Source organism: Cannabis sativa, chromosome 4 (genome assembly GCF_029168945.1).
Source record: "Cannabis sativa cultivar Pink pepper isolate KNU-18-1 chromosome 4, ASM2916894v1, whole genome shotgun sequence".
Classification (NCBI taxonomy): domain Eukaryota; kingdom Viridiplantae; phylum Streptophyta; class Magnoliopsida; order Rosales; family Cannabaceae; genus Cannabis; species Cannabis sativa.
In genome coordinates, this window is record NC_083604.1 from 68,757,279 (window position 1) to 68,771,149 (window position 13,871).

Here is a 13,871-nt window from a genome sequence, read left to right on the forward strand (position 1 = left end):
GGCTACCGCATCTCGTTTAATGGGTTTTGGAATTTCTCTCATCTGGGTCTTGACCAGGGATAGGGTTTAACCATGGTTAGATCCAAACCCTAGTTAAGAAACCCAACTAGATCGATGAACCTGAACCCTTTATAAGGAGTCCCTCGCCTTGTTTCGTAGCTCCATCATCCCCACTCATTTACTTTTACCTCTCTCAAGAGAAAATCCATTACTTGCATTTTGATGGTTTCTCAATACTCTCTTCATTCCTATCTCATTTCTCATTAGCCTTTTCGATCTTGTACTTATTATTTCTTTCTCTATCCATTTTTCCCAGCTACCGAACTAAGGCACGTCTCTCCTTTTTCTAATATTGATATTACTGATCGTGTTTTGCATGGTGTCCTTATTTTGATCATATGATATTTTATTGTGTTAATGTTTGATATTTTTATTTATTCTCGTGATCATGAACAGATATGGCTTCTAACGGTAACGCTAACGGCGAGTTCAGCTTCGGGACCGGGAAAGGGACAGCACGGAACGGACTGTCGAAAATTCAGACGCAGAAAAAACATAGCGAAATATGCCATGACGACAGTGCGCCAACGGTGAAGGCCCAAACCATCGACGAACTCCATTCGCTGCAGCAGAAGAGGTCTGCTCCAACCACTCCCATTAAGGGTGCTCAGGGCGCGTTCGCACCACCGCTTCTCTCCGACGAGGACCGCCAGAAGCAGCAGCTCCAATCAATCAGGTATATATATTTATATGAATAATATAATTGGTTATTAATTAATAATAAAAAATTTAAATGATGAAATGAAAGGTTACTTAAAATGGACAAAAAAAAGAAAGACTCCACTCCTGTGATGAGTTGGATTTAAACTCCAGTATTTTGTGACGTAAGCATGAAAAAACGTGGGACCCACCAGATATAGTTTATGTTTTGGAGTGTGTGCCATACGCTAAACGACAGTGCTTTGGCTATGTTCCGAGAATCCGATGGAAAATAGGGATTTTCTGATTTAAAGTATATTTTATCTCTGCCCTCTCAAAGTGGGACCCACCGTTTGATCACTTGTTTGACACGTCATCATATAAAGTTTTTCTTCGATAATATTTTTCTTGGAAATTGTGAGGATAATTGATTTTTTTTTTTTTTCTGGGAAATTATTTTGGAGTAAAGTTTTGTTGATATGGTCGTCGTGATCCAACTTTGTTATTTATGAATAATATTGTAACAGTGCATCTTTGGCGTCGTCGGCAAGAGAAACTGGACCAAATGTGGTGAGAGGAGATCCGGCCAAGAAGTCTGAGACTCCGAAGGTGTCACACGTGTCACAACACCACTTTTTCACACCCACCATAAGCGTTAGTGACAGTTCCTTGAAATTCACACATGTCCTCTACAACCTTTCTCCCGCTGGTAATTATCCAAACCTTATTTTTAAATTTGCTCCGTATAAATTTGTATAAAAACATATGGTTTAATAATTTTATTTTATATTAAAAAAAGCATATGTTTAATTTATACTTAGTTTTGCTTAATTTTTTTTATCCTTCCTATTTTTTTAATATAAAAAATATATATTTTAAATAAGTGCAATTTTTTTAATATTGGAGATAAATATAACTCCAAAAAAAAAACCATTTTTTTATTTTATATTTATATTTTTGGGTAAGCCTGTTGTTTCAATGGTATTTAAAAAAAAATAATAGTATTTACTCTTACCTGATAGTGATACCGTACATAAGATAAGTTTTTATTCTATTTTTTTTTTTTAAAAAAAAGAACATGTATGTTAATAGTTTTTTAGGGCTACTTCCAAATTTTGAGAATTTTTGTTTATTTTTTTTAATGTGTAGTGATAAGTATTTATTATTAAAAAGATATTTCTGAAGTTTCTTTATTATTAATCATTAAAAATATTATCATAATTAACTTGTATAAGGTTATTATATTTTCAATGAATTTTTATTGATTGCTTTAAAAAAAATTATTAAAAATATTGAAAAATCTTTAGTCATTCAATCTGATGGCTTTTTCAACCAAAAAAAACGGATGGTTTTGACTAATTTTTAAATACTTTTTTATATATAAAAAGTAGTTTAAAGAAAAAATCCAACTAGCATTGATTTATGATTACCGGCAAGATATATATCTTGGATTTTACATGACATAGAGAAAGTGGTCAATCACATGTTTTATGAGAAAGTACGTAAATGTGATCTTTATAGAATTAATTAACCTATATTTGCATACGTACGTAATATAGAGTTACTATATGGTGAGGGTTTTATTTGGTAGAAAGTAATAATAATAAAATGAGGTTGTATGTGGTGCAGAGCTATATGAGCAGGCAATAAAGTATGAAAAAGGATCCTTTATTACGTCGAATGGTGCCTTGGCTACTCTCTCGGGAGCCAAGACCGGTCGGTCCCCAAGAGATAAACGCGTTGTTAAGGATGACACCACTGAGGATGAGCTTTGGTGGGGAAAGTAAGTTGTTTCTTTCATTTTTCTTTATTATTCTCTTTATTTAATAATATTATTATATTTTAGTAATTTAATATTTATGGTTTGATTTACTCGTTTCAGGGGCTCACCTAACATTGAAATGGACGAGCACACATTTATGGTGAATAGGGAAAGAGCTGTGGACTACTTGAATTCCTTGGACAAGGTCATACATTTTTCTTATTTTTTCTTACAATTAATTAATTCATGGTATGGTTTTTTTTTGTCCAAGTATCTTTATGAGGCCACACATAACTTAATAAGTACATGGCTCTATTGGGACTACTATTTTAGGTCACACAACTATTTGTTGTGGGGTTCACAGAAAAAAGAAAAAAAAAACTATTTGTGGGGGTACATGTACATGGAGTTAATTGGTGAAACCCCTTTACATCTTTCCATTTTATGATGGTGATGGGGGGCAATTGGTATCTTTTTCGTCCTCTTCTGTATATTTATTATGGGCCAAGAGTTACACTCTGATTCTTTGGGAGTAGCAATCTTGTCGTTTATGAATGATTCCACTTATCTACGTTTAAGCGGTTCTCCTTAGTTATTCTTGTCCTTGTGTCGTTTTCCACATTATACAAGATGTCTTGTCTACCGTAGGGTTATGGGGAGGGACATAGCATATATTGTACTCTAGAGAACAAAAACAGATGTATGTAAATAAGATTGTAGGTTTACTTACTTTTTACTAAATTGAACCAACAAATAACACCTTCCCTGGTTTCTTTCTTTCTTCAATTCTAATTTTATGGAGTAAAATAGAGGATTAAGATGCTAATTCAAAGCTAAGCAACCCTTCACGTTTAACTTAATTAAAGTCTTAATTCTAATCATTTCTTTTGTTAATTACTTAATAATTTGATTTGGGGGTTTTTTGTCAACACTGGAAAAAAGGCCTTTGGTATCTTATCCCATTTAGAACAGCCTTCACACTTGTGATATTTTCTCTGTGTTTGACCATGCTCTGTACATTCATTTGCTAAATTTCATTATTAAAAATTTCAGGTGTTTGTGAATGACCAATTCTTGAACTGGGATCCAGAGAACAAAATCAAAGTCAGAATCGTATCAGCCAGAGCTTACCATTCACTTTTCATGCACAACATGTAAGTAAAGAAAAAGAAAAAAAACTTTTATAAAAGAAAAATCACACACTCATATACAACAGCTCCCCAGATAAGTTTCCTAAACGTTATATATACATATAACAGTAATAATAATATTTGTATGGTTAGATGTTAATAAAGTCCCAACTGGCCAAAAAAGAAAAGAAAGTGTTTAGCTTAGTAGTGTACGTACAATGGATAACTGGGTAGGTTGCAGGTGCATCCGACCCAGTCCTGAAGAGCTGGAGAGTTTTGGTACTCCGGACTTCACTATTTACAATGCTGGGCAGTTCCCGTGTAATCGTTACACTCACTACATGACATCCTCGACTAGCATAGACCTTAATCTTGCTAGAAGAGAAATGGTCATCCTCGGCACTCAGTACGCCGGGGAAATGAAGAAAGGTCTTTTCAGTGTTATGCATTATCTCATGCCTAAGCGTCAAATCCTCTCCCTACATTCTGGCTGCAATATGGGAAAAAGTGGAGATGTGGCTCTCTTCTTTGGACTCTCAGGTATTGTGTCATCATCGGCATCATTATCATAATAAAGCCGATGATGATCGCAACAATTCATCATATCCCGTCCCATCCCTTTTGGCGTTTAAGCCCCGCCAATGCCATGACATATCTGATATTTGCCTATGCTATGCTATGATGATGATGATGACTACTTGGTGTTTTTGTTTTGATGTTATTGTTGTGAATTGTGATGATGAGTTTTCTCTTTTGGTGTTTTTTGTTCTGTTTTTCTAGGTACTGGGAAGACTACTCTGTCTACTGATCACAATAGATACTTGATTGGAGATGATGAACACTGTTGGAGTGATACTGGTGTGTCGAATATCGAAGGCGGTTGTTATGCTAAGTGTATTGATCTTTCGAGGGAGAAGGAACCTGATATTTGGAATGCCATCAAGTTTGGAACTGGTAAAATTATTGAACTCTTTACTTTTTGTTCATCTGTGTTGATGGTGATTTAGGTGAATGATATGAATTTGATGTTATGTTTCTACTTTGTTTCTTTAGTGGTTGAGAATGTGGTTTTTGACGAGCATACTCGGGAGGTGGATTATACTGATAAATCTGTTACAGGTAATTTTCAAACTCTTTTAATTTTCTTTAAAAAATATTTTGAGGCAACTTTTCCATCAATGGTATTTGATAAAGTTCAAGATAAGTAATGTGACTTGGATTTGCATTATAAATTTGAAATCATAATACCATTTTCAAATGAAATGAGCTGCACATTTTAAATATGACTCTGACAATGAATGGTGGCAATTATGCCTGTTGACCTTATCTGTTTACTTTTTTTTTTGCTAAACACAGCTGACTTTACTTAATTTAATAGTTTACTCAACAGTTTAAGCAACCTAATATTAGATTACCTCAAGTCAATACCTCTCCTCTCCGTACAGATGAGCTCAAGTATATTTTTTAGTTTATTATAATAATAATGATGCAAACAATTTAGTCAATAGTCAACCAACTCTTTTATTTTTATTAATAATTATAACACTTTTTTTTTTGTTCTTGTTGCAGAGAACACTCGTGCAGCCTATCCAATCGAATACATTCCCAATGCTAAGATACCTTGTGTTGGTCCACACCCAAAGAATGTCATTCTTTTAGCCTGTGATGCATTTGGTGTGCTCCCACCAGTGAGCAAGCTCAACCTGGCTCAGACCATGTACCACTTCATAAGTGGCTACACAGCTCTGGTGAGTGGTCACTAAAAAATTAAAACCTCACCCAACTATCCATTGGCTTTGGCTAAACTCTCTGGCTCATTCATGAAAATTCAGGTGGCTGGGACAGAAGAGGGAGTGAAGGAGCCTCAAGCAACATTCTCGGCTTGCTTTGGTGCCGCTTTCATTATGATGCACCCTACCAAGTATGCAGCCATGCTGGCTGAGAAGATGCAGAAACATGGCGCGACGGGATGGCTCGTCAACACTGGCTGGTCTGGTGGAAGGTATAGATGACATGACGATCATGTACTTGGTTGTGACACATACCACATTTCATTAATTGCATATAGTTTACTCTATTGTGACTCTTTGAACCCTGCAGATATGGTTCTGGAAAGAGAATTAAGCTTCCTTACACAAGGAAAATCATTGATGCCATTCACTCTGGTAGCCTCTTGAATGCAAATTACAAGAAAACCAAAGTGTTTGGACTTGAAATTCCCACTGAAGTGGAAGGAGTCCCTTCTGAAATCCTGGACCCTGTGAACACTGTTAGTTGACTTTTTTATCTTCCTTTCTTTGACCTTTCTTTCTTATGTTAGAAGTTTTATTGGGTCATTTTAACTCTTTTCTTTTTTCCAGTGGGCAGATAAGAAAGCTTATGATGAGACTTTGTTGAAGCTGGGAGGACTTTTCAAGAAGAACTTTGAGACATTCACAACCTATAAGATTGGGAAGGATAACAATCTCACTGAAGAGATCCTTGCTGCTGGTCCAAATTTTTAAAGCTGGCAAAAGAAGAAATTACTAGTGTCTTGGGAATTGGGGGCAAAAATAAAAGATCTTAGTATAATTATTATATTATATATGTAATCAAAATGTGGTCTGAGCACCCCAAAAAAGAAGAGGTGTGGGGAGAAAAAGTTGGGTTATGTGATATGTGTCAAATGGTTATTGTAATAAGTTGATTTATATTAGTAAAAAATGTAGGTGATGAACAATCGAGTCAGTCGCGCCTTGCATCAGTTCATATTATATACCTTGTATTTCAGTGGAAAAGCATCTTTGCTCAAAAAGCTTTGGCCTATTTTCTTCTTCTTCTTTGTCTTTTATTTTTAGATTCTTTTTTATTATTGCATTAAAAAAGTCCATTATAATATATACCTAGCACCTCAACGTTAACTGTTTAGTATTTATGGAAGATTAATTTTTTTTTTGGCTTTCAAGTATTCTTCCGTTAGATTTTTCTTTTTGGCATACAGAAGATGGTTTCAAATACTCATGTTATGTTATGCCATGTTATGTTTTATGTTTTGTTGTTGTTGGTGATTATTGGATAGTATTGTCCTACATGGATTAATAAAGATAAAATATTAAATCATATATAAGATTATATACTATTTTTGAAAATTAATCTCATGTTTATTGACATGGTATTAGAGCCATGTCTAGAGGAAGGGAAGGAAAGTTTATTTCTTCCGTCTAAGATTTATATGTTTATTTTTCTTATCTTATTTATATTTTAGTGATGTAAATGTTATTTTAATGTATTTTTCAAGCCAAACTTGTATTGTAGCTGTGGTGCTAGACTGGTTGTTTGGGATTGGACTTCCACTTAATTTTATTGAGTCAAGTTGTTTAGTTTGATCTCTGATTTTTATAGAAGATATTCGTTTTGTAATAATTTAGGCTTGTTAGAAGATAGTACTAGTTTACTTTCTAATTTTTTTTGAAGCGTCTTATATTTGTAGTCTGACTATCATAGCTACTCATGAATTAGTTGTGCATGCGACACACAACTCTTTCCATAAAATTAAGTGGAACAGTTCAGAACCTAAACAAATGACTTGGCAACTCACTTTACTTAGGCAATCGTTTTTCTTTCGCTAACTGTTTTGAACATACTTCACTTAGGTATTAATTTCTTTTGTTGGAGTTATATAGTGAAACTTCTATGTAGCCTTAAGCAATAAACATATAATATTCTAATTATACTTATAAGTGAATGTTTGAAGATAAGAGATTATTCCAATGTAAGTTGAGAAAAAATTTAATATATTTTTTTATGTATTTTAAATTTTATTTTATTTCATTATATTTTTATTTTTATTCCTGTATTTTTATTCTACGCAACCAATCGTTACAATTACTAAGGAAAACAAGAATAATATTGTATCTAATCTAGCTATGACTATTGATAGATTACATGTAATAAATTGGTTGATAGAATTAGTTAGGATATTTACAGTTAAATTAGTTAGTTAATGACTGATTGATACACTTGTACAATTCTGTTACAAAGTTCTTGTTACAACTCGTTGACTTTTGTAAGCTTTTGTCTAAAAATAAAGCTTAGTTTAATGACTTGATCAAAATTTTTACAAACCTTTGAGATACATTGTCAATTTTGTGTCTAAATAGAGTTATATTATGGCATCAAGAAGCCATCGACGAAAGTCGATCATGGATCTTACTCATGTTTCCACCTCGTTCCACTATTTAGAATCCCACCATCGCCATTGCTACTCTGATGGATGTCGTTCCTCAACAACAACCAAATAATCGATTTAACAATTCTTTGAATTCTTCCCTCACTGTTCGTCTTGATCGCACGAATTTCCTTGCCTGAAAATTGCAGGTCATTCCTATTGTCATTGGTTATGGGCTTGATGATATTATTCTCATAAGAATTAATTCACTTAAAAGACTAATCACCAGTATCTAAATCCTGAGTACCTTGCATGGAGAAGAAATGATCAACTACTTCTAAGTTGGCTTCGGTCATTTGTGTCTAATACTGTTCTTGGATCTTTGGCTTATCACACCTTATCATATGCTGCATGGAAGGCACTCAGACAAAGATTCTCAAGCCAGTCCAAAGCTATTTATTGCAAAGCAAATCTCAATTTTTGACTATATAAAAGGGTAATCTTTTAATATCAATTTACTATGACAAAGTCAAATTACTTATTGATTCATTATCCACTATTGGCATGGGCGGCTCTTATGGAGTGCAAGCTGGGCTATTGCACAAGGTCCCAAAAAATAAAGAGCCAAAAAAAATAGACCCTTTATAAAATGATAAAATGGACTTTCTGTTATTAATTGGACTTTATGTTTTGTTAAATGATAAAAATAGACCCTGTATTTTTCAAAATAGTACAAATATGATCGTGAACTGATTTTTTGTCAAAATAAAATTTAATAATAATCCGATCTAAAAGTGATATAACAAAATTGTTTACATTTTTTGTATCTGTTCGTGTTATAAATTGTCTTCAAGTTGGTTATATTAAAAAAAAAGTTATCAAAAATTAAGTTAAGGGTCCTATTTTTACTATTTTAAAAAATACATGGTCTATTTTATCATTTAACAAAATAGAAGGTCAAATCGATAACTTTTGCAAAACAAATACTCTAAAATAGTATTTACTATTTTTAGTAGAATATTTACCCATTCTTAAAAAGAATAAATAAAAAATAAATAAAATTTGATATAATTTATCACCAAACAAAATACAGCTAATTTTCATAAAAAATAAATAAACAAAATAAACTGTCTTCATAAATTTTAGGGTTGCAAACAAAATTAAAATGAATATAATTTTGTATTGTAAATTTTGGTGTATATGAAGTCGACCTTCCGGCCCAGACTTCAAACACGCTCTAATCAGAAACATAATGGACCTCAAATCTTACGGAATGAGAGCGAAAAGAGGCGGGCAAAACAGAAACACCCAAAAATTAAAAAAACTAATTAATAAAAAAGGAAAAACCAAAATAAAGAAAGGAAAAAGAAAAAAAAATTAGGGTTGAGGGGTGCGCACTACGCCACCCGCGTACACTAGTATTCATCCCCTTTATTTCTGGGACCTTCGGTTTCCGTCCTCTATATCCCCCGTTATCTCCTTTTCTTGACGCCCAATTCGTTCTCCTTCGTTTCACACAGATCTGAGATTGCTTCGTTTTCTCCATCCTAGACTTGCTTCGTCTCGCCGCGATTGGACGCTGAAATCGCATTATTTTGCCGAATTTCGTCGATTTCGGCCACATTTTCAGGTATTTCGTTCAATTTCATGTCAAATTCGATTTTTTTGATCGAATCTGGTCGGTTTTGATGTTTATTTTGTATTTGAGTACGTTTCTCTGTCTATTTGATTGGTATAACGCCATCGTGAAGTCGATGGATTTTGATTTGGACGGAGGAGAGGAAATTAGGGTTTTGGATTCGACGATTTTTGTCAAAATCGATTTAATTTGATGATCGGTGGACTTTTTTGCGTTTCAGGTTTTTGCGTTGAAGTGATTTTTAAGCTATGCGGGCGTACGATAGAGAAGTTAGTACTCTTCAAATCTGTACCTTTGTTGCGTATTGTTCTTTTTCTATTTTTTTTCTTATTATATTTGGCAATTTCAATTTTTTTTGTACAGGAACGGCATCCACAAATGGAAGATGAATATGAAGACTACGATGATTCTGGATACGGATATGAGGAAGAAGGTGATGAGGAGGAGGGGGAAGAAGAAGAGTATGAAGAAGAAGATCCAAATCTTAGCAAAGAACGGTTGGAGTACCTTGCGTACAGACAACGTGTAAAAGAACGAATCAGAAAGCAGAGGAAGAAAGAAGGTGGTTCTGGTCCCAACAATTCTTATGGCGATAGGAAGAAGCTTCCGTATGATAAGTGAGTGATTTAGTTCACTGTTGATGGCACTTTTGTTTCAGAAGTATACCATACCCCATATGTGATTCTAACATTTTGATCAATCGGTATCTTGTTTAAGGATTTGTAAATTTTGTAACTCACGGATTAGGGTTTGTAGAAGTCATATTGGTAGGGTTTTTTGTTTTTTTTTTTTCCTTTTTTCTTTTAGTTAGCTGGTTTGGTTTTTCTGAATTTTCTCATGATTATTTAAACCATGACCATGGACGATCACTGAAGTTTTAATTAAGGAGTTTGTTGAGTATGCATCATGGGAGCATTTAGGTTTGCAATTCCTTTCTCTACGAAGAATTATTTTATTTTAGGACTATCAAGTTTGATTATTGTCACGTTGTATTGCTTTCGGATATGGCATTGCAATATGCTGGTGTGCTCATATTTTCTTTTCTGGAGTATGACAGAATGATGTTTGTGCTAAGTAATTTTGTTGTGTTGTTTTTGCAGTTATGGATCCTTTTTTGGCCCATCCCAACCAGTTATTGCTTCAAGAGTAATTCAAGAGAGCAAGTCATTGTTGGAAAATCAACATTTGACACCTCAACTTTCCAATGCCCTTCATCCTGTATGTAACGCAATTACTATTTGATTTTCACTTAATTGGATGCTGCACTGGATGATCTTTTTCGTTTTACTGAAAGTTCCTGTATTAATTAACTGAGGGTTGTTACCTTTTAATGATCTGTTTTGTCTTTTGTGTAGTAATTTTATGCTTACCTTGGTTATGGTTGTTATGATTATGCCCTTTGTGTGTTGCAGCTGAAGCAAAACAATAAAAATTAAAGTTAGAAGCTGAAGCATACAATGAAAATAAAAATTAGGAATAGGAGCTTAGTTTTCATACTTTGACACACACACACACATTTATTTGATATATTCTCTTTAGCTTACATAGGACTGCCAGAATGATATTGCAATGCTGGATACTGTTCCAGTTCCTTGCACAGGTTTTAAACATCTGCATGTGAAATCTCTTTTCATAAGCACGGACTTCGAAGCTTTGTTTTTGTTTTTATCTCCCCCTCCCCTAGTGTTTAAGATTCTTACTGCTGATTTTCTTGGCAGAGAAAAAAGAGCCCAAGTTCATCCTCTGCTCTTGCAAAACCCGGAGTACATAGTCTGAAACCGAAAGTTGTAAATGAGGTATATTTAGCATACATTATTTCACTGGTCCTTGAACATACATAATCTTTATTTTGCTTAATTTGACGGATCTTTTGGCGCATGCAGGTTAAAACTAAAGTCCAGAAACTAAAAGATACAAGAGACTATTCCTTTTTAATGGATGATGATGCAGAGATTCCAGCTCCTGCAAAGGTGCCTCCTCAGAGAAATGTCTCTGCTCCAAATTCTGGTGTGTTGCTAGATCTTAACTTGCTCTTGGCTATGGGGCTTGAAAACTTCTATTTTTCATTGAGGAAACTTATACAGGTTTTTTGCTGATGTTGAAGATGCACGATCTGCTCAACTGCCGATGAAAAGTAAACAAGCATTGGGAAATAACGTGAGTCACTCACAGGGCAGTCATGCAGAAAGGAAATCAGCTCTTATGAATGGGCACTCTAGTAAATTACCTTTAGCAAGTAGGCCCAGTTCGGCAGTAATGGATTCTAGAAGACAGCATAGTAGCAGTAATGGAAGTGGATCTGGCCGGCATAGTATCAGCAATGGAACTGGGCCTGGCCGGCCTAGTAGCAGCCATGGAACTGGGTCTGGCCGGGCTAGTAGCGGCAATGGAACTGGGCCCGGCAGGCCTAGTAGCGGTAATGGAACTGGGCCTGGCCGGCCTAGTAGCGGCAATGGAACTGGGCCTGGCCGGCCTAGTAGCAGCAATGGGACAGGGCGGCCTATAGTGACAAAAAATTTGCCGTTGAGGAGTCCAGCTCCTGTTGTCAGAAAAGTTGCCACACCAGCTGCGAAGAGTTCCATCCCAAGTTCTAAGAGTTCAATTCCAAGTACTAAGAGTTCCATTCCTCGTACCAATAGCTCATCCATGCCAAGTATGCAGAAACCCTTTTCTTCAAAGTTGCAGCCCTCTATTTCTAGGCAGCAGCAGCAGTTAGGACAGAGAAGGGAATTACAGGCTCCTGCTAAGGCTAAATTGTCGTCCAAACAGTCAACAGGATTATCAAGACCTCAGGTTTTTATTGTTTTCCTATACTCCCATTGGTGTCAAGTTTTTACTTGGCTGCTGCTGCAGTCTTATTGAATTGTAAAATAACAATATCTATTTTTCATGAAATTGGCAGATTAACAAGCCACAAAGACAAAGTTCATCCCACCTTACATCGCATGACAACCGCCCCAAGAAAAAGCCGATGAGACGATACTCTGATGATGAGGGTGATGAGGGGGACCAAGCCATTAGCATGATCAGACAAATGTTCGGGTAAAAATACTTGCTTTTTTCCCCTTCTAATTTCTGGTTTAGGTTTATTTACTGCCAGAGCCTCTATTTGAAAATTTCACTTGCTATCATGGTAGATAAGACCCTTTGAGGCTTAGATGTCACCTATCGCTCATTTTACTGCTTTTGTTTATAGTTTTTATATTCATGTACAATATTCCTAATAACAAAATCTGGAATCTTTTATTCCAGGTATAATCCCAAAAAATTCGCCGGTCGTGATGATGATGATGATAGCGATATGGAGGCCAACTTTGACGATATTCAGAGAGAAGAGAAAAGAAGGTTGAGTAGCATGATCCACTTAATCCTGTTTTAAATGATTTTATCCTGTTGTTACATTAAAGAGTTTAAAAGAGAAAAATGAAGGCCCAATATTGAATTATAGAGTACTTGAAATCAATAATAGCAAATTTGGGTTTTGATTTCTAATCAAATTCCAATAGGGACATAATCAAAATGAGTATATGAATTTAGCTGCTTCTTTGATGTTAATAGAGGAGGTTTTTGTGTTATTTTTTTTTTAAATATATTTTGTATTTTGCAGTGAGATAATTGCGAGAAGAGAAGATGAAGAAGAGCAGCGTTTGATAGAGGAAGAAGAAAGAAGAGAGAGAGAAGCTAAGATGAGAAGATTAAAGAAGCGAAAGCTGGGGCATTAGAAGTATTAATATTTGATTTGAGTCTTTAGGAAGTGCTCAGTTTCTATTTTTATTTAAGTTTTGCCCAAGTTGTACACAATCAATCAAGTTTCTTGTTAGGTGGAAAAATCTTGGTGTTTTCTTTTTGGGGTGGATGGGGTCAAATATTGAGTTAATTATTCACTAGTTTAGGAAGCTGTTGGTGGTGCCAATTGTACGTAGAGGGTAGTAATAACATGAGGTGATTTTTTTGAGTTTCATCTTGTTATTGCCACTCGCAGCCAAGTAAACTAGTTCCACCCACTTAAGTAAATAATATAATGTAAAAAAGCCAGATAACATTTTTTTGTCTATCCCGGACCTCTTACGTCTAACTAATTTTCATAATCCTTCCGTCAAATAAAAACTGTAAAGACCAATTAAAAAAAGTGTAATCATATTAATTATGAAAGTCAAATGTATGTATATATTAAAAAAATAAAGAAAATAATATTAATAAAATAAAGATTTCCTTCTTTTTACTATAAAATAATGAAAATATAAACTTAATTGAAGTTTTTCTACGAGGAAAGAATGAAAAATAATGAAAATTTAATTTGTATTGATATTACTATAAAAATCTATCTGGAATTACATTACTTCAAAAATTAAAATACAACCTTCTTTATAATCTTTTTTTCTTCTCCTTTCAACAAAGTAGTTGGTTTCTTCTTCAAAAAAGTAGTTGGTGAAAAATAAAAACATTTCTATGTCTTATAATTTCATGTTTTAATGAAGGCATAATGTCATGTTT

At 34.4% G+C, this 13,871-nt stretch overlaps 2 protein-coding genes across 2 annotated transcripts; both read left to right on the forward strand.

Moving 5' to 3' along the window:
* Positions 1 to 26: 26 nt before the first annotated feature.
* Positions 27 to 6,385, forward strand: LOC115712620 (phosphoenolpyruvate carboxykinase (ATP) 1). The gene is made up of 13 exons (XM_030640926.2): positions 27 to 329; positions 457 to 736; positions 1,227 to 1,408; positions 2,329 to 2,482; positions 2,582 to 2,666; positions 3,515 to 3,615; positions 3,833 to 4,131; positions 4,372 to 4,545; positions 4,645 to 4,710; positions 5,161 to 5,339; positions 5,424 to 5,593; positions 5,692 to 5,860; positions 5,952 to 6,385. Exons 2-13 carry the CDS (start codon positions 459 to 461, stop codon positions 6,093 to 6,095), a joined length of 2,001 nt encoding a protein of 666 aa, XP_030496786.1. The 5' UTR covers positions 27 to 329; positions 457 to 458; the 3' UTR covers positions 6,096 to 6,385.
* A 2,502-nt stretch (positions 6,386 to 8,887) lies between these two features.
* LOC115712648 (uncharacterized) lies at positions 8,888 to 13,431 on the forward strand. Its single transcript, XM_030640955.2, has 10 exons — positions 8,888 to 9,368; positions 9,598 to 9,646; positions 9,741 to 9,994; positions 10,478 to 10,595; positions 11,096 to 11,173; positions 11,261 to 11,384; positions 11,482 to 12,170; positions 12,280 to 12,419; positions 12,630 to 12,722; positions 12,985 to 13,431. Exons 2-10 carry the CDS (start codon positions 9,626 to 9,628, stop codon positions 13,097 to 13,099), a joined length of 1,632 nt encoding a protein of 543 aa, XP_030496815.2. The 5' UTR covers positions 8,888 to 9,368; positions 9,598 to 9,625; the 3' UTR covers positions 13,100 to 13,431.
* The last annotated feature ends 440 nt before the right edge of the window (positions 13,432 to 13,871 follow it).

What these genes read in the sequence shown, in the direction of transcription:
- LOC115712620 (XM_030640926.2), top strand. Translation starts at nt 459, where the DNA reads ATGGCTTCTAACGGTAACGCTAACGGCGAGTTCAGCTTCGGGACCGGG. An exon ending in TCTCTTCTTTGGACTCTCAG is followed by an intron (nt 4,132 to 4,371) that starts GTATTGTGTCAT and finishes CTGTTTTTCTAG; the next exon opens with GTACTGGGAAGACTACTCTG. An exon ending in TCCTGGACCCTGTGAACACT is followed by an intron (nt 5,861 to 5,951) that starts GTTAGTTGACTT and finishes TCTTTTTTCCAG; the next exon opens with TGGGCAGATAAGAAAGCTTA.
- LOC115712648 (XM_030640955.2), top strand. Translation starts at nt 9,626, where the DNA reads ATGCGGGCGTACGATAGAGAA. An exon ending in TGCGGGCGTACGATAGAGAA is followed by an intron (nt 9,647 to 9,740) that starts GTTAGTACTCTT and finishes TTTTTTGTACAG; the next exon opens with GAACGGCATCCACAAATGGA. An exon ending in CAGAGAGAAGAGAAAAGAAG is followed by an intron (nt 12,723 to 12,984) that starts GTTGAGTAGCAT and finishes TGTATTTTGCAG; the next exon opens with TGAGATAATTGCGAGAAGAG.